The sequence below is a fragment of the Juglans microcarpa x Juglans regia genome, chromosome 3S (assembly GCF_004785595.1).
Source record: "Juglans microcarpa x Juglans regia isolate MS1-56 chromosome 3S, Jm3101_v1.0, whole genome shotgun sequence".
In the NCBI taxonomy this organism is placed as follows: domain Eukaryota; kingdom Viridiplantae; phylum Streptophyta; class Magnoliopsida; order Fagales; family Juglandaceae; genus Juglans; species Juglans microcarpa x Juglans regia.
In genome coordinates, this window is record NC_054599.1 from 8,363,381 (window position 1) to 8,384,813 (window position 21,433).

Here is a 21,433-nt window from a genome sequence, read left to right on the forward strand (position 1 = left end):
TTATAAAATTTCGATGGTGGATGTTGACTTAGACCAATGTTTGTTTTTTTGGTTGATTTAGATACTTTAATTTGAATTGTTCCTTAGTTGTTCTTCTTAAAATTGTTTTTGTTATACTCAACCCCCCCATCCTTGTTGACGTAGCATAAAACTAGGCTAAATACTCTTTGTGGGAACGATCCTTACTTGCACCACTACATGTATTTTTAGGAGTATAGGTTTTATTTTTAGTTGCCTGCGACAACACACTAGTATCATTCAAATCTCACATTTCAAAAGTTCGAACGAAGGATACTTGTGAAGGTATCCTTTTAATCATTTGAATGTATATCTCTTCACGACCGAACTACTGATAATTGACATTCGAATTTAAGATTCTAACGTCACATTTCAAATGTCCGAATGAAGAGTACGTCGCACATATCCTTCTAACCATCCGAACGTATATCTCTTCACATCTGAACTATAAAATTCTAACATCACATTTCAAATGTTCAAACGAAGAATATGTGCGAACATATTTATTAACTGTCTGAACTAATATAATCAAATGCTAGAAAAGTAATGCTCAAATGTTAGTCGATCGGGTTTATGTTTGAACGTAAAAACATACATTCGAACATACTTTTTGTGATGAAAATTGCTTGTCTCAAATGGTCGTCATGTTTGTATGAAAGAATGAATGACAAACTATCGACCGTCATAGAAATTTTCTTTTGTGAATATATATTTCGTGATGCCTTTGTTGTGTAGTTTCATCCATCACAAAACATGCCTTTGTTGGTTTAGGCTTGTTAGAATTGTTTTGTTTTTTTTTTTTGGCTTATTTTTATGCTTGGTTTTGGATTAGTTTATATCATTTTATCTTGTAAAACCCTAAGTGTAATAATGTCACCAAGGTATTCCTCCTCCATAAGTGAGGGTTGATTAATAAACTTTCGACGGGGCCGCTTCGTGTGGCTACCAGCTCTTCTTTAGAAAAAAAAAAAAAAAAAACATGCAATCTCTTGTAGTGATAGCATTATTCAAGATTTTTTGGACTAAACAAAATAAGTAAAACCCAAAGGTAACATTATTATCCATCTTCAGCATTACGGCAAGCCCATCAATCCACTCCGTCAAGACCCATTTCTTCACCTTCCTTGGGACTTGCTTCTACGTAACCTATCAGATCTTCTATAATACTGGAATAGGAATTGTAGTGGGACTACCGCGGTGAGATTTTTCAAAATTTCAATAAGTTACGCTTATAACTAACACAAAGATAATCATAAATATGACAAGAATAAACATGTACATGAATGTATGATCATAGACTTGCTTTATAGAACATTCATATTTTTCTCTCATCCAGATTCCCCAACATCTTTTCATAAAACATCATAACATACTTTCTTTCATGAAACACTATTCATCATTTTTTAAACTTGCTTAATGTACCTCGCGACTCCCCTTAAGAATACTCAAGGCTTCACATAAACATCCTTCACGCTAAGTACTCTCTAGCTCCCACTAGCAAGAAGCCACATGCCCCTCGCTCTGAGATTGTTAATGTCCCATTAGAGGTCATTGATTGTTCTTCATCAACTTAAGGGATTCCATTCCATTTTTAGGCACTCCAAAGTAGACAACAGAGCTCCACTTAGATAATCCCCTATCCTAACTTGGGTTGTGACAAAAAAAAATTCAATGCATAACTTATGCTTCATGACATGTATTCATGGAAAATGACATTTATTCATTAAATGACATGTGACAATTCATAACTAAATAAAACAATCATGTTCATCGCAAAAGCATTTATAGCTTGATCGTATCTATATCATCCAAATGTAAGTTAGAAGCTAACTTACAAACTTCCTTATTTTAAAAGTGAATTCCGTATATTGAAATAAAGATACACTAATGTTAGAAACTTTCAAGAGGTTTAAATTCTAAACTTCCAAAACATGTAGCAACAATTTGCAGTTTAGTCCCTTAACTCTTGAAAATTGTATTAAGGTTCCTAAACTTTCAATAACTTGCATTTTGGCCTCAAAATTTATCAAACTTCACAAACTGCATATAATTTCTATAGTCTATTTTTTACCTCAAATATGACTTATCACACATCAAACAAGTGAAATGCATTAAATTCGAGACTTTCAAGCTTAATAATTCACTATATGTTATACATACCTAATTTCCTACTTATAACTATTTAACCGAGAATCATCACTTGCTTTTATTCCAAAATAGAGTTTAACACCATGTTCACACATTTGACTGACGCCATATATGTTGAGATTTGCAAGAAAACAACAACCAGCACAAACTTGATCATCAAACATCAAAACCTGACCTTCTCTAGTGTTTCTTGCTTCTGTTGTGCATTTGATGCAAAGTAACCTAAGTTTCTAAACATACTCATGTCCAAAAAATCAGTTCTTGAAAGTGTGAAGACTAAATAATTATCACGTAAAACCGAAATATGCTTTGAAAGAAAATCGTGTACACAAACCTGCATAGTCAAACCAAGACATGTATTAAGCTCTATGGTGCTTTCTAAGCTAGCTCTAACATTTTACTCCATTTACAAGCCTAAAAAGAGACCGTACACACCATTCAAGTCAAAAAAATTCGACATTTACAAAGATCAAACTCAAACTATCAACATTGAACACCAAGATGCTAACCGAGACCAAAAGCAATCATATATTTCACAAATAAACCAATTAACTCCAAAAAATACTTCCAATAACTCATTAACACAACTATCCAACACATACCGAATATGTAGAGGAAGAGATTAACTAACCAAACTGGAAATCTTGAAGCTAACAGCCAGTTTTCACTACACTCTGTTAAGATATAAAATAAATAATAAAATTTACCTATTCACATTAACTTAACATTTTGGGACAAGTGATGATTTCATATGGTATCAGAGCAAAGGTCCTGAGTTCGAACTCTAACTCTACACTTTATCCCATTTAATTAAATATTTCACTTGTTGAGTCTACTTATTGAGGGAAAGTCTAACCCACAAGTGAGGGGAGCCTTAAGATATAAAATAAATAATAAAATTTAGCTCTTCCCATTTAAACTTTTGGGACAAGTAATGATTTCACACACTCACACTAATACTTTTGATTTCTCATAATATAGTGGTGAATATTTGTGTTGGACCGTTGTGTGTGTATGTGCCACAGAAAGAGTAGAGGAAATGGAGGGTGGGTGTGTCTCAAAAAACATAACAAAATGCAGAAGGAACTGGAAGAAGAAACTCGACTGAATAAAAACCACTAGTTATCTCTCATGCTTTTCTTTAATGCCAAGTGTATGGTTTTTTATGAAGAAGCTAGCTTGGACCAACATGTGTATTGTATTGCGGCAAGAAGTATGCCGAGTGGTGGTGATGGAGGGAGAAAACAAAGTGGGGCTCAGTTGATGAGGTGGAAAGCTTGCTACCATGTGTCACTCATCCATTGGCCCACATGGCACCACATCATGACAAATTTTTTTATTGCTTTATAAATTTCTAAAAATTCTTTATTGCTCGATTGGCCCACTCCACGACCATACACTCATTGGCCAGCCCCTCCATGACCATGCACTCCTTGCCTGATCATTCCATGGCCATGGGCTGGCCTGACCAGATGTGAGCGACCTCTAAGGCACGTTGCATGGCCCATGCAACGTGCTTGTCGGCCTCACTTGCTCAGTTGCCATGTGCATGGCCCGGTACACTTTACGTGTCATGTGCACGTACCTCAGCCACCTTGCATGTCATATGCACATCTCGGACAACCGCAACTCGCCTCACTCAGTGGGTAACGCCTCAATGAATTAACATGTGGTGTTTATGCACGTGTTGCACATGTGTGATGTGCATCGTGCATGAGCCACGCACGGTACACGTGATGGAGAACAGGGAACCACCCAGTGATCGACTCGGCCACAGTACATGATCTAAGAGAAAATGAAAAGGTTGAATAGATTTACGACTCCCCCAGCAGTAAACTGTATCAGTAAAAAGAAGCAAAAAAAAAAGGGGCAAGAAGAGAAGAAACAACAACCAACTACAGGCAATTTTAGTCAAGCAAAAATTGACTCCAACAACTAAAACTCCCCGGTTTGTCTTTCTTAAAATTTGTGCGAGTTTTATTTCTGCTAACAAAATTGATTCTCGTAGCTCGAAAAACTGGCTACTAGCCCCACTTGGTCATCGCTTGGACTTCCAAGTTTACCTCGATCAGAATTGATTTCTCAGAATTAGCATGCATGCGGGCACCCCAAATCTATTTCACCATCGTAACATGGTTGCTTGAGCGCAATGCCAATGAGCCTTAAACTTTCTCTATGATCCAACTGGACAATTTAGGTGTGCGAACCTCGCACTTGTGATTGAAAATTGTTTATGCTAATCGATTGGACTTCCGCAACTTAGTCAAGCACCCTAACTATCCGAACCGACTCCCAAACTTCCATCGACAAGAAGACTAGGGGAGCCAAGCACCGTGTCTCAATGGGCTTGCCTTAGTCTACGAGGTCTATAAAAAGACTAGTGAAGCCAAGCACCGTGTCTCCATGGGGTTGCCTCATCCCTTGCCTTAGACTACAAGGTCGATAAGAAGACCAGGAGAGCCAAGCATTGTGTCCACGGGATTGCCTCATTCCTTACCCCTCATCCCTTGCCTCAGTCTACGAGGTCGGCGAGAAGACCAAGGGAGCCAAGCACCGTGTCTCCAAGGGCTTACTTCATCCCTTGCCTCAGTCTATGAGGTCTACGAGAAGACCAGGGGAGTCGAGCATCTTGTCTCCATGGGCTTGCCTCATCCTTTGCCTCAGTCTACAAGGTCGAAGAGAAGACCAGGGGAGCCGAGCACAGTGTCTCCACGGGCTTGTCTCATCCTTTATCTTAGTCTAGGAGGTCGGCGAGAAAGCCAGGGGAGCCAAGCACAGTGTCTCCACGGGCTGGTCTCATCCCTTATCTTAGTCTAGGAGGTCTGCGAGAAGGGCAGAGGAGCCAAGCACCATGTCTCCATAGGCTTGCCTCAGTCTACAAGGTCGGCGAGAAGACCAGGAGAGCCAAGCATTGTGTCTCCACAGGCTTGCCTCAACCCTTGCCTCAGTCTACGAGGTCAAAGAGAAGACCAAAGGAGCCAAGCATTGTGTTTCCATGGGCTTACCTCAGTCTACGGGGTCGATGAGAAGACCAGGGGAGCCAAGCCACCATGTCTCAACGAGCTTGCCTCATCCCTTCCCTCAATCTACGAGGGCAGACGAGAAGAACCACAGGACAACATCTCCACCAGCTAATGCCGGGTGTGCACACTTGTGCCATAACCGCTGCCAGTGGGTTTCCTTTGGGAGCGAGTAGACGGGCTCGACAAACGCTTAAGGTGGATCCAGGGGTCGATGGGCTTTCTGACCACCTTGAGTGGGGTACCGCATACAAATTGCAACACTGACAATAAAATGGAAACGTTAACAAAAATTCATGTTGGAAAAGGAAAATCTCACCAGCACCATAAATAAAAACGTCGGATGGATATATGCTTTTCCACAACGATAGGCGAGTCCAGTCTTTCGGCTGCCTAGCTTACCCCAATTTTCATAACAAGTTATCAGGTGGGAAAGGTCAAGGATTGCCCAGTCTCTCAGGCACTCATCTCTCCCCACAGTCGAGCTCCACGCTCACCATTTATGCAGTTGAGTTCATCCCCTGCCACGTCCGAGCTCTAGCCTCGCCATTTATGCGGTCGATTATAACTCCCGTCACATCGAGCTCCGTGCTAGCCACTTATGCAATTGAGTTCATCTCCTACCACGTTCGAGCTCTACCTGAGGTTTATCTAAAGTGGGAGAAAAAAATAGAGTTGGTGTTTGATTGTCATAATTACTCTTAGGAGAAGAAAGAGAAGTTGGCGGTAATTGAGTTCACTGATTATGCTATTATTTGGTTGGATCAATTAGTGACTAGCAGGAGAATGAATTATCCCGTAGAGATATGGGGAGAGTTGAAAGCTCTCATGAGGCAGAGATTTGTACCTAGCCATTACAAAATCTTACACAGGGGTCTAGGAGTGTGGAGGATTACCATAAGGAGATAAAGGTGATGATGATTCGGGCTAATATAAAGGAGGATTGAGAGGCCACCATGCCTAGATTTTTGAGTGGGTTGAATAGGGAAATAGCCAATGCAATTGAATTACAATATTATGTGGAGATAGAGGACATGGTGCACATGACTATAAAGGTGGAGAGGCCATTAAAGAGAAAAGGGATAGTGAGGTACACTTTGGTTCCTAGCACTACTTGAAAATCAAAGTAGGATAGGAATGATCTAGCTGAAACAAAGAGAAAGACCAAACCACCTCAGGGAAAAGATGAGGGAACTAGCAACAAATCCAAGGCAGAACCTCAACCTTTAAGGAATAGAGATATTAAATGCTTTAAGTGTTTGGGTTTAGAGCACATCGCTTCTCAATGTCCAAACAAGTGGGTGATGATTATAAGTGGCAATGGGGAGGTGAGGACTGAGAGTGAAGATGATAGTGATGAGATGCCCGAGTTAATTGATCCTAGTGATGATGATGGAGTGGTATACCCTGTGACAGGTGAGTCTCTTATTGCCAGACGTGCTCTCAATATACACATTAGGGTGGATAATTCAGAGCAACAGAGAGAGAACATTTTTCATACTAGATGTCATGAAAACAATAAGGTATGTAGTATGATTATTGATGGAGGGAGATGTACTAATGTGGCTAACACTACCTTGGTTGAGAAATTGAATTTACCAACCTTAAAACACTCTAGACTATACAAATTGCAGTGGTTGAATGATTGTGGGGAGGTTAGGGTGGACAAACAAGTGCTAGTTACTTTTTCTATTGGGAAGTATCCGGATGAGATACTTTGTGATATTGTGCCTATGCATGCTGGCCATATTTTGTTAGGGAGGCTGTGGCAGTATGATAGGAGGGTGACATATGATGAGTTCAAAAACATGTACAGCTTTGAAAAGGAGGGTAAAACAATCAAGCTTGCTCCTTTAACTCCAAGCCAAATCTATGAGGACCAACTAAAACTGAAAAGGAAGGTTGCTCAAAAAATAAAGAGTGAAAATGAGAGTGATCATAAAAGAAAGAGTGAAAATGAGAGTGATAGAAAAAGAAAGAGTGAAAAAGTGATTGAGTAAAAAAGAAAGAGTGAGAGTGAAAATGAGCAAAAAAGAAAGAGTAAAAAAGAAAGTAGAGAGGTGGCTAAAAGTAAAGAAAAAAGAGTAAAGCCATGAGAGAAAAAAGAAAGGGAGTCTACAGAGGGAAAATGAAAGACAAAATTGAGCTTCTATGCAAGAGAGAGTAAGGTTAAGAGGGCTTTCTTTGCAGATCGCCCTATGATTTTTTTTGTCTATAAAGAGTCTTATCTTAATCTTCATGAAACTAATTAGTCTCTTCCTAGTTTGGCTTTTTTTATTGCAGGAGTTTGAGGATATGTTCCCAGAGGTGATGCCAAATGAGTTGCCACCCATTAGAGGCATTGAGCACCAGATTGATTTTGTGTCCAAAGCTGCTATTCCAAACCGACCAGCCTATAGGAGTAAGAGTTTCAGAGGCAAGTTGATGATTTGATGAGCAAGTGATACGTGAGGGAGAGCATGAGCCCATGTGCAGTACTAGTGCTACAAGTGCCAAAGAAGGATGGGACATGGAGGATGTGCGTTGATTGAAGGGCGGTCAACAATATCACGGTAAAGTATTGTCATCCCATTCCTAAATTAGATGATATGCTTGATGAATTACATGGCTCATGTATTTTGAGTAAAATTGATCTTAAAAGTGGGTACTATCAAATTAGAATGAAAGAGGGTGATAAATGGAAAACTGTTTTTAAGGCTAAGTATGAGCTTTATGAATGGTTGGTTATGCCATTTGGACTTACAAATGCGTCTAATACTTTCATGTGATTAATGAACCATGTCCTACATGCATTCATAGGTAAGTTGTTTATGGTTGCGTACTATGATAATATCCTAGTGTATAGCAAGGACTTAAATGAACATATTGAGCATTTGATATATGTATCTGATGTATTGAGATGTGAAAAGTTGTATGCTAATTTCAAGAAATGTACATTTTGCATGGAAAAAGTTGTTTTTCTTGGTTATGTTGTTAGTACAAAATGTATTGAAGTGGATGAGAAGAGAAAGTAAAGGCCACCAAGGAGTGGCCAATGCCAAAAAGCCTCACTGAGTTAAGAAACTTTCATGGCTTAGCTAGATTTTATCAGCGTTTTGTTAAAGACTTTAGCACCATTGCTGCACCACTCACTGAGGTAATTAAAAAGAATATTGGGTTTCATTGCGAGGCTGATCAAGAGAATACTTTTGCCACTATTAAAGAAAGGTTGTGCTCTGCACCTGTGTTAGCATTACCTGATTTTAACAAAACTTTTGAGATTGAATGTGATGCCTCAGGAATAGGGATTGGAGCCGCTTTGATGCGGGATAGGCAGCCCATAGCCTTCTTCAGTGAGAAGCAAAGTGGGGCGTCCCTGAAGTACCCTACTTCTGACAAAGAGATTTATGCTCTTGTTCGTGCATTAGAGACTTGGCAGCACTACCTGTGACCTAGAGAATTTGTGATCCACACCGATTATGAATCATTGAAGCATCTCAATGGTCAAGGTAAGTTGAATAAAAGACATACTACATGGATGGAATATATTGAGACATTTTCATATGTCATCCGTTACAAGCAAGGTAAGGAGAATATTGTTGTTGATGCTCTATCCCGGAGGTATATACTTCTTACTTCTATAAAGGCTAAAATGCTTAGGTTTGAATATGCGAAAGACATGTATGCCGATGACGCTGACTTTTCTGATGTGTATATGGCATGTGATAAGGCGGCATTTGGTAAGTTTTACAAGCATGATAGTTATTTGTTTAAAGAAAACAAACTTTGTGTGCCAAGTTGTTCTATGCGTGAGTTATTGCTGCATGAGGCACATGGTGGAGGATTAATGGGACATCTTGGTGTCAAGAAAACTTTAGACATTTTGTATGACATTTCTTTTGACCTAAGATGAAGAGATATGTCAATCACATTTGTGGCATGTGCATTACATATAGAAATGCCAAATCTAAGGTTATGTCACATGGGTTGTATACACCCTTAACCGTTCCTAGTGAGCCATTGGTAAACATATCTATAGACTTTCTTTTGGGGCTACCTCGGACAAAACGGGGTAGAGATTCTATTTTTGTGGTTGTGGATAGATTTAGTAAGATGGCACATTTTATTCCATGTCATAAAATAGATGATGCCACAAACATAGCTTACTTGTTTTTCAGGGAGATAGTGTGACTCCATGGTGTGCCAAGGAGTATTATTTCTGATAGGAATGTTAAATTCCTTAGCTACTTTTGGAAGGTGTTGTGGGGGAATATAGGTATTAAGCTCTTATTTTCCACTACTTGTCACCTACAGACTGAAGTAGTTAATAGGACTTTAACTCAGATTTTACGCACAGTTGTTCATAACAATTTAAAAACTTGGGATGATTGTTTTCCATTTATCGAGTTTGTATAGAATTGGGTCATGCATACTACTACTTCATATTCTCCTTTTGAAATTATTTATGATTTTAATCCACTTATTCCTTTAGATTTGATGTCTTTACCTGTTGATGACAAGAGTAGCTTGGATGGACAAAAGAATGCGGAGTTGGTGAAGTCACTTCATGAAAGGGTACGACTTCAAATTGTCCAAAAGAATGAAATGGTTGCTTCCCAAGTCAATAAAGGGCGAATGCGTGTCATCTTTGAACCAAGAGATTGGGTTGGAGTTCACATGCGCAAAGAAAGATTCCCAGCCCATAGATAGACTAAGTTGCATCCTCGAGGTGATGAACCTTTCCAAATTCTTGAGAAAATTAATGACAATGCATATAAAGTGGACCTTCCAGGTGAGTATAATGTTTCTAATCTTTCTCCTTTTGATGTAGGTGGAGATTTGAGGTCGAATCCTTTTGAGGAGAGGGGAATGATGGGAACTAAGATCGAATCTTTTGCAAGTTCCAAATGGGCCAATTACAAGATCAAGAGCCAAGAAGATCAAGGAAGCAATGCAAGGATTGGTGCAATCCACTTGGGATGAAGCTAGCAAGAGCCCAACACTCAAGATGGGTTTGAAAGAAGGAGAACTAGTTTTGATCAACTTGATACAAGCTGTGGAATACATGACTTAGAGTTATTGTTATTGAAGGCTTTCAATTGGTTAAAGGATTTATTTATTAGTTTAGAATAGGTGGGCTTGAGAATGTTTAGCCCATATATATCTTATTGCTTATGAACTAGGGTTTTGGAAAGGTCTTGTATTGTGGCCAATGGCTTATTTGGAAAGTTACTTGTAAGAACTAAGGTTTCAAGAAGTTACCGTAGCAGAATTACTGTAGCGCGGCACTATTCATTCATGGGTATTTTCGGGAGAAATGACTTTATTTTGGTTAGGGTTTTAATTAGGTTTTGATTTAAATACTCTTTATAGCCTCATTTTAAGGTTTAGACAATATTGAATTTTCATTGTGAGTTGAGTTTACTCCTTTTGTTCTTGATTGAACTTTTGAACTTATCAAAAGTAAATCATAACCTTTGTGGCGTTCCTCCTTGTAATTTGGGTTCTTGAGACAAGTTTTTCAACGAGTTTAGATTTTAATATAATCTAGGTTCTTGAAACGAGTTCTCAATTGGTCTAGATTCTCCATCCATTGACTTGATTTTGGCTTTCTTAAGTGAATTTTCAAATTGATTGTGGGTTCAAGTGATTCCATTCCCACGGATTCATATCATATGCAATCGAGTACACCTCTCTCACATAGAGCTTCGCGCTCACCAGTTATGCGGTCGAGTACATCTCCCATCACGTTCGAGCTTTGTGCTTGCCATTTACGCGATCAAGTATACCTCTCATCACACTAAGCTCTGCGCTCGTCACTTGTGTGGTCGAGTTCATCTCCTGCCACATTCGAGCTCCGTGCTCACATCTAACGCGGTCGAGTATACCTTCTGCCTTACTTCATGCCTGGAAATATTTGTCGCTTAACGTGAGAGAAATGGATAAGTAGGAACCCACTCCTGGGATTTATTTCTCTATGCACTTTGGTCGATCATTTCAACTGCATATTTTATATTTAAAGATTCTCAAGATTATTTTTTGAACAAATGTCCCTTAAGAATCACGAACTACTGGAATGAATAAAATATACACGGTCCAAAGTAAGACTACAAGCCCAGCCCAAGGGAGAGGTCACCACTAGAAGATAAAGGAAGAGAGAGGAATGACAGACACGAAAGGGGGATAAGGAAAAAAAAAAGGTGTCAGGAGGAAGAGCAGATGGACATGGAAAGGAAAAGAAGAAAACAGAAAAAAAAAAATGAAGATGTCAGAGACAAGAGAATGCGGCAAATTCTCACCACTCCCTCAAGGCACGCAAAAAGAGAAGGATATATAAAAGGAAACGACCAAGTGATTTCAAGGAGACTTCTTTTTCAGCTTCTTCAATCTCAGAAAAGGGGCTCCAACGAGAATATATTCTCCAGCAAATATATTCAAAATCTCCACTGTACAGTGAGAAATAAGAGACTATGAGGGACTGTAAATAAGCTTATTATAGTGAATATTCCCTCTCCAAAAACCCCGTGGATATAGGCTTTATGCTAAACCACATAAATTTGTATGTTTCTCTCTCTTTTACACTCTCAATATTTATTTTTCATTCACTACCATGGACAAGCGCATAGCCACAGCAGACCACGTCAAGGGCTCTTGACTACACCGAACGAGGTCCAGATCGTCATAGCAAGTCAGGAATGATTGTTTCTCCCATTTTGGACGGTTGTGTGATTTTTGGCATTACCAATGTCATCAATGTCTTAATTTCATTGGGAATTTATACATTGCAACACATGATCTGTAGGCCACATGGGGTGCATGTGGGAATAGGGTAGTAGTTAGCAACGACAACGTATCGTTTGAAAATAAAACAAGTAATAGCTAGCAATGGCTAAGCATGTTAATAGGAGGATATTAGATAAATTCAAATAACAAGAATAAAATTTTTTTACACACAAATGCTATATATAACGAAAAACATATTTTGCTGGTATTGATCTTTGTCCACGCGGCAATTTCGACCTGTGACCAACGATGTAAAATCGTTGCAATTAGTTTTCTTTTGCAATTAAAAACTGACTATTTAAAACAAATTATCTCGTTGCAGAAACTGATCAAGTCGATCTGCTAGTTATAGTCATGTCTCTTGCTTGAAACCTTTCAGTACCAACTTTTGACCCCTAATTTTCTTTCAAACCAATTCCTTAATAATATCATTAAACTCTATTTTTTCTTGTTTGATCTATATATGGAGGAACGTAGAAAGTCCCACTTGGGATTTCTTCATATGGGATCCAAACATTAGCGACCCAAACAGTAATTTTTCCTAATATTGAGATTAGCTATCCATATATATATAACAAGACCACCAACAACATAATAACCAACATTAATCCATATAAGAGAAGTATTCAGTTTATAACCAGATACAAGACAAGTACTAAACCTATATCCATCAATACCTAATTAAATACATGCATGCAGGAGAGCTAGCTAGAGAGCTTTCATATTAAAATCTCCCATCTAGAAGCTGACAATATTATTGTCTGATTGGCAGGAGATCAAGAAAGCCCCTGATCAAGAAATTTATCCTTTCTCATACATTACATATATATATATAGTGCTAGCTAGTTCTAGCTAATTGAAACCCCTAGCTACTTTCCTTGTTTCGCTTGCTTTAATCCAGTACCGGTACTTTGTCGTCCAAGAGTGCGCGCATAACTGCATGGATAAGCTGATCATGAAATTAACCCGTGAATTCGGAACTCCAATTCGATATTAATTTACGAACCAAAGACTTAATTTGTTTGTACTCACAGCATTATGTAAATGATCTCATATAGTCAAGCAGCATATGATGATCTCCAATTATTGTTGAGGAATGAACATGAGTACTCCATCCGTTAATCATGTACGTACGTGTTTATGGCCAGCTTCATTATCGATCCCTAGCTATCTTGATGGCTAGCTAAATGAAGATAATTAAAGGCAGGCATGTATCTTGCGTGTATTGGCCGTGATCATCATGATTACGTAGTACTGAGCTCTCCCTTCACAGGGCATGCACCAAGTAGTCGTAGTACTAGATCAACTAGTACTCAAATAAGCCAATATCTTTTCTTTTTCTTTTTTTTTTTGGGGGAGTACTAGAGTAGGCCGGGGGCTTCCTCATACGTACGTCCACAAAAAAATGGCTCATCCTTTATGAACACACATGCAATAAATAATTAACTACGTACGTACGCTAGCAGCTAGTCCACGTAAAAAATAAAAAACAACATTATGTACAGAACAACTTTAGTATTAAGATGGGAGCTGATCATCAAAATCTTCTTCCTTCCGCTGCTGTGGAGATGTAAGCCTTTCAACCAATTTGTCCAAGGCTTCCTTCATCCACCCATGCTGACAAACTTCTCTTGCTTCAGCCGCCGTCATCTATATATATTATATATAGATTAATTAAAAGAGTTTCAAAGATATATATATATATATATATATGGCAGTGATCAAAGGAGTTTTATGCTCATTGAGCCAAATATATGCATACCCATATTCTCCTGCGGATATTCTTCTCCGGCCATAGATCAAGTTGCTCTTGGACTAGTAAAGCGAACATGTAGCCTTCATAGCATGTGCCATAGCGTTTGCTAATGAAGCTCCATTTTCCCAATTCATACTGCGATATATATATATATATATATATATATATATATATATAAATAATTAATTCATCGTAAAAAAATAATATCAAAATGATCAGATTCATATATCCAAAGACACCAACATTCATGCATGCACCATGCCATGTATTTGTATGCATGTCATGATGTGTTTGTGCACGTTCGGTTTTTTTTTTTTTTTTTTTTTTTTTAAAGAAGAAAATGTATATTGTAAGATGCAATGTCGAATACCATAAAAACTTGGGTTAGGGACGTCAGTGCTAATTAATTACCTCGACATTGCCACGAACCCCGGCCTCTTCAAGAGACTCACGGGAAGCTGCTTCTTCCACTGATTCGTCGAGTTCCCAACCACCCTGGTAGAAGACAAATTAATTAATACAGCGTGACAGAAAAATCTAATTAAATAGGGAGGTTTGGATAATGAGTTGAGTTGAGACGAGATGAGATGGGATGAAAGTTAAAAATTGAATAAAATATTATTAGAATATAATTTTTTAATATATATTATTTTTGTTTTAAAATTTGATAAAGTTGAATTGTTTATTATAATTTGTTTAAAAGTTTAGAAAAATTGTAATGATAAGATAGAATGAATTGAGATAAATTGAGATAATTTTTGAATTCAAACAAAGTAGTCCAACGGTTTATTATTATTATTATTATTCTAAACAGAAAAGGAAAATGATAGACTAGCTAGCTAGCCAAGCCAATGAATATTCTTACCTTGGGGAATGTCAATCCTTGACCATTCTGTGAACTAATCACAAGTACTTCTAATTCATTGCTAATATTGCTACCATCACTACCATCTTTGTATCTGTATGGAATGCATCTGCACGATTAAGCATCAAACTTTCAGACAACGAATTCTGTCTTAACCCAATACTAATTATAGTTTCATTACGGAAGTGGAAACAAATTAAAGCAAACCAATTTCCCAGAAACAGAAGCAACAGCTCAAGAACAATGCAAGGATCAAGAAAAGCACAAAGCACGGCCACAGAGAGAGAGAGAGAGAGGTGACAATCCATAAATTATAGATGCATGGGTGCGCTTCATTCAATTTAATCTGGATCCGTCCATGTCATATTCCAGAAGATTATAATGGTACGTGCATCCAATATAATAATTCGGTTTAACAAGGAGGCATGAGAGAGAGAGAGAGAGCGCTCTTTGTGAATCATCCAAAAAAGTCAAGAAAAACGAGGGGGAAATGAATCGAAAAATCGGTAATATATACGATTAATGCTCAATGATAAATTAATGAACAAACCCTGCAACTTGTCGGCAACCCAAGTTGTTGTATCTTTGCGACTCTCTTCCCGTGCGAGATACAAGATCACAAATTACCATCTTTCAAGAGCTAGCTTTGCAGAAAATCTATAAGATTTTCTGAGATAAAACACGAAAAGAAAAAAGAAAAAGAAAAGGTCTGATATTTCTAAAAGAGACAACACTACCGATCGAATTAAGCCTGGTGATTTGTTATCCCAATTAGAGAATTGGGTTATTAACAAAATCTCAAAATCATGCCCTAAAATAAATCTTAGATAGATATATAGACAGAACGAAATTGAGGTGAAGGACAGGGAGGCAAATGGAAGGTTGTTGCTTTAACGGATAAAGAAAGAGCTTTGTAGGTTAAGAATAGGCTGGCGCGGGCTATTTATCGAGAGGAAGAAGGCTCTATGAAAAGGATATATGTTTATATAAATAATATTATATTTCATCTATATATATATATATTGTGCTAAGGACAATGGTTGACGCGTAATATATTTACTGTCGCCACTGAGCTAATGGGACGCGTCACGTTTGCGGCCATTCCAGACGAATCTACACTAAAAAAGAGTGAGCGTACGTGGGTCATGGGTGAGCTTTGACTGCTCTCTCTCTCTCTCTCTCTCTCCAACCCTGTATTTCAGTTCATTTCTGGGTTCTTTCCTCAACAACTATTCCTTGTATGTGTCCGCTGTTTGGACATAGAAAGTTAATTATCTGACATGAGAAATCATAGATGTATACGAACATCTTAGCTTTTAGGTTAAGTTTTCATTTTTGACTGCTGGAAACAACAAACTCTCCCTTTCTTGATCAATCCTCTCCTAGATAGATCTCCAGCCTCCTTCACGATTTTATAACTCGATAGTACTCATTATTTCAATTTCTATCATTCTTCCATTATCTTATAATGTGATATTAAATGATTAGAAATTATTTATTATATTTTATTAATAAATTTATCATTTAATATCATATCATGAAATAATAAAAAGATGATAAAATTGAAATAATGAATAGATTTTTTTTAATATACTTATCTATTTTTTTCTGTTTTCTTTCATTTGCTCTTTTTAATTATTATTTCTCGATCCCGGCCTAGACCCACTTCTACCTCGTCTGCTACCATTCAGCCATACATGTGGCCCTCACAACTCACCCTGGATCTGCATGCAGATGGCGCATCCATCCCAAGCAGATTTGTTCTTTCATGCGCCTTTAATTAATTTGCGTCATCTAATTGTAATGGTCCTAGTGACATCCATGCAATATTTATAATACTTAGTTGATTAATTGGTTTGCAGCTTTAATTTAAAAAAAAAAAAATTCTTTCCATCAGTTACTATTCACTATCCCACACTGTAAAACACCCACATATCCTATGAAAAAAACAATTATAAATGTGGAATGTAAAAGTAAATAATGGCTTATGCATAGAATTTTAATTTAGTACCTTCCAATGTGATTGTGATCTTTGCATCAGCATGCTTCCTGTATCCAGCATTCTCATATTCATTGGATCATAAAAAAATAACAAATAAAACCTAGAATTGGACAAATTACTTGCATTTCATAGAAAGCTTATATATATATATATATATATATATATAGGCAGTTTTTTTTTAATTTATTTATAAATAGAGTGATGAATTTGTTATATAAAATGTAGGCCTGCATATTAAACCAATAGAACTTGTACAAGTTTGATCAATGTTAAGTGTCATTTTATTGACTCTCATAATGTTGTTTTAATAACATTTGAAAAATGAAACAGAAGTATCTTTCTAATACGACAAATTCTAGCTAGCTCAACTATTTGGAAAATGTGTGCGTGAGTGTAAATATATATATATATATATATATATATATATATATATATATATATGCGACATCATTAATTTATAGACTAGTAGAGAGTGGGTTGTCTAAATGGTCCTATCATGGAATATAGATAATATAAAGGTTAAAGAAAAGGAAAAAAGTGCTTTGCCCCGGAGTCTTACCGTTTTACTTGGTCGCTCGAAAATTTTTCTCTTTTTTTTTTTTTTTCATTTTAATAATTAAGAAAGTGATTTTAAATATATTAATATATTTTCTTGATCTTTTAAAAATATTAAAATATATTAATAAATATTAATAAAAAAAATACAAAAGTAACTAGCAGTAACCATGAGTGTGGTAACTTGAACAAATCGAGCTGCGAGAATTTTCTTTGTTGTTTCTTTTTCGCTAGGCCTCCTTCTAAATGAGCAGACGTACTTTGTTTGCTGCGAGAATTTTCTTTCCTTTGATCCATTTTTTATATTTCTCTTTACTTTACCTGAATTTTGTCCTTTACTTCAAGAGTGGATGTATGAGTAACGAAATTTAGAAGAAGATCGATCGAGAAGGTCATTATATATAGGTAGTATATTATATAGAATGCTTTCCTTATTTATTATTATTATTATTATTTGCAATCAATGTTTTACTTGCAAATTCAAGGCTCTCTTTCTACCCCCGGTAAATGAGAAGCCAATATTCTTTGTTTTCAAATGGAACTTTCGTTCCTTGAAATCTTTAATTATATATACTTCTCTTAATTGAAAGCTTATCTTCCTTTATTTCACGAGTGGATCATCGTGTACGTATGAGTTAATAATGTTATTTATAACTAGAATGGCTAACTACAGATATTAAAGACAGACGAGAAGTCATGCTATATACAACAAAAATATTTCACAAAAGTAAAACACGACTTTATATGATACATCAGATATACTTTATAATAAAATAATCTTACAAAAGGAAGTATATCAGCAATACCATTACTACTCAAGATCAACTCTCAAAGGACACTACATCAGGAAAGGCAGAAGACGTACCAAGCCAGAATGTTCAAGAATAATTTTCTGTTATACACGTGTAATGTTTCTATTTGTAGTGATTAAATCTATTACAAAGAATACTCCATCTTATGTGTATAAATAGCACAGTCTATATCAAACATTTCTCATTGAAGAAAATCAAATACTTTCAGACTTTATCTCTCTGTTTACTCTGTTCTATTATGGTATCAAGAGCTTTTTAGGACTCACGTCCATATATATATATATATATATATATATATATATATATATTTCCGGGTTTTTCAGTCCAAAGCTCACAAAGCTTGCTTCCATGGCTGAAACTCCTACAATACCGATTCCCCCAAAACCAACTTCTAATATCTATCTTTCCTCCCCCTCTAACTTGATTACTCTCAAGTTAAACAATGAAAACTATCTTCTGTGGAAGGCACAAATCATGCCTTACCTTAGAGGACAGGACCTATTCGGGCATATTGATGGCACTATTGTTCCCCCCAACTGCTCGATGCAAGTTCTAAACCAACCACTACTTTTCTAGCTTAGCAATAATAGGACCAAGCCATCATGAGTGTCCTCATTTCTTTTCTATCTGAACCATTGATTGCACATGTGTTAGGGGCATCCTCTTCTTACGAAATATGGGATATCCTCGAAGCATTCATTATTTGCTGCAAATTCACAAGCTCGCACCATGCAAGTGTAGCTGTAACTCACTATCCTCAAGAAGGGTCCGGACTCCATTGTCGAATACTATAGGCGTGCTAAGCTTCTCCAAGATACACTGGCTATGGCTGGTAAAATATTATCATCTTCTGACTTCATTACTTATCTCTTGGCTGGTTTGGGCACCGACTATGATTTAGTAGTCACGTACATTACTACCCATGTGGATCCTCTCACTCCAACTCAAGTATATAGTCATCTTCTTACTCATGAGTCAAGATTACTCCATCAGAGCAATGGTTTTACTGCATCTCCTGAATTTTCTGCTAATACTACTCAGAAACACACTGGGAACAATTCCTCCCGAGGCCGCGGTTTCTCTCATGGCAAGGGAAGTTTCAGAGGGCATGGTGGTCATGGTTTTCCACCCTCCCCACATGTCTTTGCACCTAATCGACCCACTTGTCAAGTGTGTCATAAGCAAGGTCACACAGCTAGCACATCTACCATAAGTTTGATTTCAGTTTTCAATCACCACCTCCACCCTCCCTCTAGGCTCATTTCACTTTAGGACCTCACTACACTCAATCTCCTTCACACCCCACTGACAGAAACTGGTATCCTGATTCTACTGCTACACACCATTTCACACTTGATTTTTCTAACATATCTCTTAATCCATCGGAGTACAAGGGTGATGAACAAGTCTGTATAGGTGATGGTTACTCTCTTCCAATACATCATGTTGGCAACTCCACCATTCCTTCCTCTCATAGCAATTTTCTTCTCTCAAAACTCTATCATATTCCTTCCATTTCTAAGAATTTAATTTCATTCAGAAAATTTTGTGAAGATAACTATGTATATTTTGAATTTCACTCTTCATTTTTCTATGTGAAAGATTCTCGAACCCAGAATGTTCTTTTTCAAGGCCCTACCAAAGATGGCTTGTATGTGTTTCCACAAACATCACCATCTCTTCAAGCTCATGTTGGTGAATATGTCTTCTCCTTCCAGTGGCATATTTATCTGGGTCATCATTCTATGCAACTAGTTCACAAAATAATTTCACAAGTGTCTCTTCCTATCAAGTCATCTTCCTCCTCGGGTTTATGCTCTTCATGTTGCAAGGCCAGACTCCATCAACTACCATATGGTCGATCCTCCTATAGATCACCTGCTCCTCTTAATCTACTATTTTCAGTCATATGGGGTCCTGCACCAATGCTATCTCGTGGTGTTTTTAGATACTATCTTTCCTTTGTTGATGACTATAATAGGTTTACCTGGATCTTTCCATTAAAATGTAAATCTGATGTAGTCATAGTTTTTCTCTCTTTCAAGCATCATGTAGAAACTCTCTTTAATACAAAAAATCGTGCATTACAATCTGATTGAGGTGGAGAATTTAGATCTCTTAACAATGTGTTACACTCTTTTGGCATTGCATCTCTTGTCCCTATGCTCATTCCCAAAATAGGCCGGTAGAAAGAAAACATGGACATATTGTGGAAACGGGTCTTGCATTACTTGCTCACTCCTCTTTACCTCACTCTTACTGGTCTAATGCTTTTGTCACTGTCGTATTCTTAATTAACCAACTTCCTACTCCTACTTTAAATTACAAATCTCCCTTTGAAGTTCTATTCCATCAAAAACCAGATTATATGTTTTTAAAAACTTTTGGTTATCAATGTTGGCCTAACCTTAGGCCCTATAATAATCACAAAATGAGCTTCAGGTCTCTCCCATATGTTTTTCTTGGATATAGTTCTTCTCATCATGGCTATATGTTCTTCCATGTTCCTACGGCAAGAATGTACATTTCAAGAGATGTATTGTTTGATGAAAATAATTTTCTATTCTCTGTTTCTAAATCAAACACATCTCCAAAATGTGCTTCTTGGCCCAACTCATCTCACGTTCAGTTACCGTTTCTTTTTCCTTCTCAAACTCATGGGCCTTCGTCCTCTCACAGCCAACATTCCACACGGTCCAGCTCATCACCCTTCTCCAATATTCCTCCATCTCCAACTCTTAGCCCACAAACCCATCTTTCGTTAGACTTACCCGAATCCTCTCTTCCATCAAGCCCATCCACTAACTCATCTAGGGCACCCTTAGACTTATCTTCTTTAGAATCCCTCCCCATTGCGATTTCTCCTCTTGAAATCACTCCCACCTCTGGTCATCCCATGAAAACTAGAGCCAAAGCCAATAAAACATGTCCTAAAATAAGAACTAACAGCACCGTTTCATGGACGTTACCACGCAGCCATGCCACTTCCATTGCCATTCCAGAGGAACCCACCTCAGTTACACAAGCCTTTAAATTTCCTGAATGGAAGCATGCAATGCAGCTAGAATTTGACACTCTTATGTCCACCAATACTTGGTCGCTGGTTCCTCTTGCCTCTAATCAAAATATAGTTGGTTGTCGATGGATTTTTAAAACCAAGCACTTGTCAAATGGCTCTGTCGAACCAAGGAAAGTGAGACTGGTAGCTAAGGGCAACAGTCAACTTGAAGGCCTGGACTACAATGAAACATTTAGTCCTGTGATCAAGCCCACGTCCATCAAGTTAGTTTTCTCCATTGCAGTCTCTTCTGGTTGGCCGATTCACCAGTTAGATGTTCATAATGCATTTTTGCATGGGACTCTTGATGAACATGTTTTTATGACTCAACCTCTTGGGTTTATACACCCTCAATTTTCCCAATATGTCTGTAAACTCAACTAAGCTTTATATGGCCTTAAACAAGCTCCACGTGCCTGGTAGGCAAGGCTCAGCTC

The 21,433-nt window shown here is 37.5% G+C and overlaps 1 protein-coding gene across 2 annotated transcripts; it reads right to left on the reverse strand.

Moving 5' to 3' along the window:
• Positions 1–12,549: 12,549 nt before the first annotated feature.
• On the reverse strand, positions 12,550–15,514 carry LOC121257121 (nudix hydrolase 18, mitochondrial-like). Of its 2 annotated transcripts, XR_005939155.1 has the most exons (6): positions 15,120–15,514; positions 14,570–14,678; positions 14,116–14,199; positions 13,711–13,839; positions 12,981–13,598; positions 12,550–12,884 (listed from the first exon to the last, which is right to left on the reverse strand). XR_005939155.1 is itself a non-coding variant. In XM_041158016.1 (5 exons), exons 1-5 carry the CDS (start codon positions 15,197–15,199, stop codon positions 13,467–13,469), a joined length of 534 nt encoding a protein of 177 aa, XP_041013950.1. In that variant the 5' UTR covers positions 15,200–15,503; the 3' UTR covers positions 12,973–13,466. The 2 variants fall into 2 exon arrangements, 1 of the variants encoding a protein (XP_041013950.1); XM_041158016.1 differs by lacking the exon at positions 12,550–12,884 and having other exon boundaries at positions 12,973–13,598; positions 15,120–15,503.
• Positions 15,515–21,433: the final 5,919 nt, after the last annotated feature.

Excerpts from the sequence above, each read along its gene's own strand:
- LOC121257121 (XM_041158016.1), bottom strand. The coding sequence starts at position 15,199 with ATGGTAATTTGTGATCTTGTATCTCGCACGGGAAGAGAGTCGCAAAGA. Across the intron at positions 14,200-14,569 it reads AAGGATTGACATTCCCCAAG|GGTGGTTGGGAACTCGACGA; the intron begins GTAAGAATATTC and ends GTCTTCTACCAG. Across the intron at positions 13,599-13,710 it reads ATATCCGCAGGAGAATATGG|ATGACGGCGGCTGAAGCAAG; the intron begins GTATGCATATAT and ends TAATATATATAG.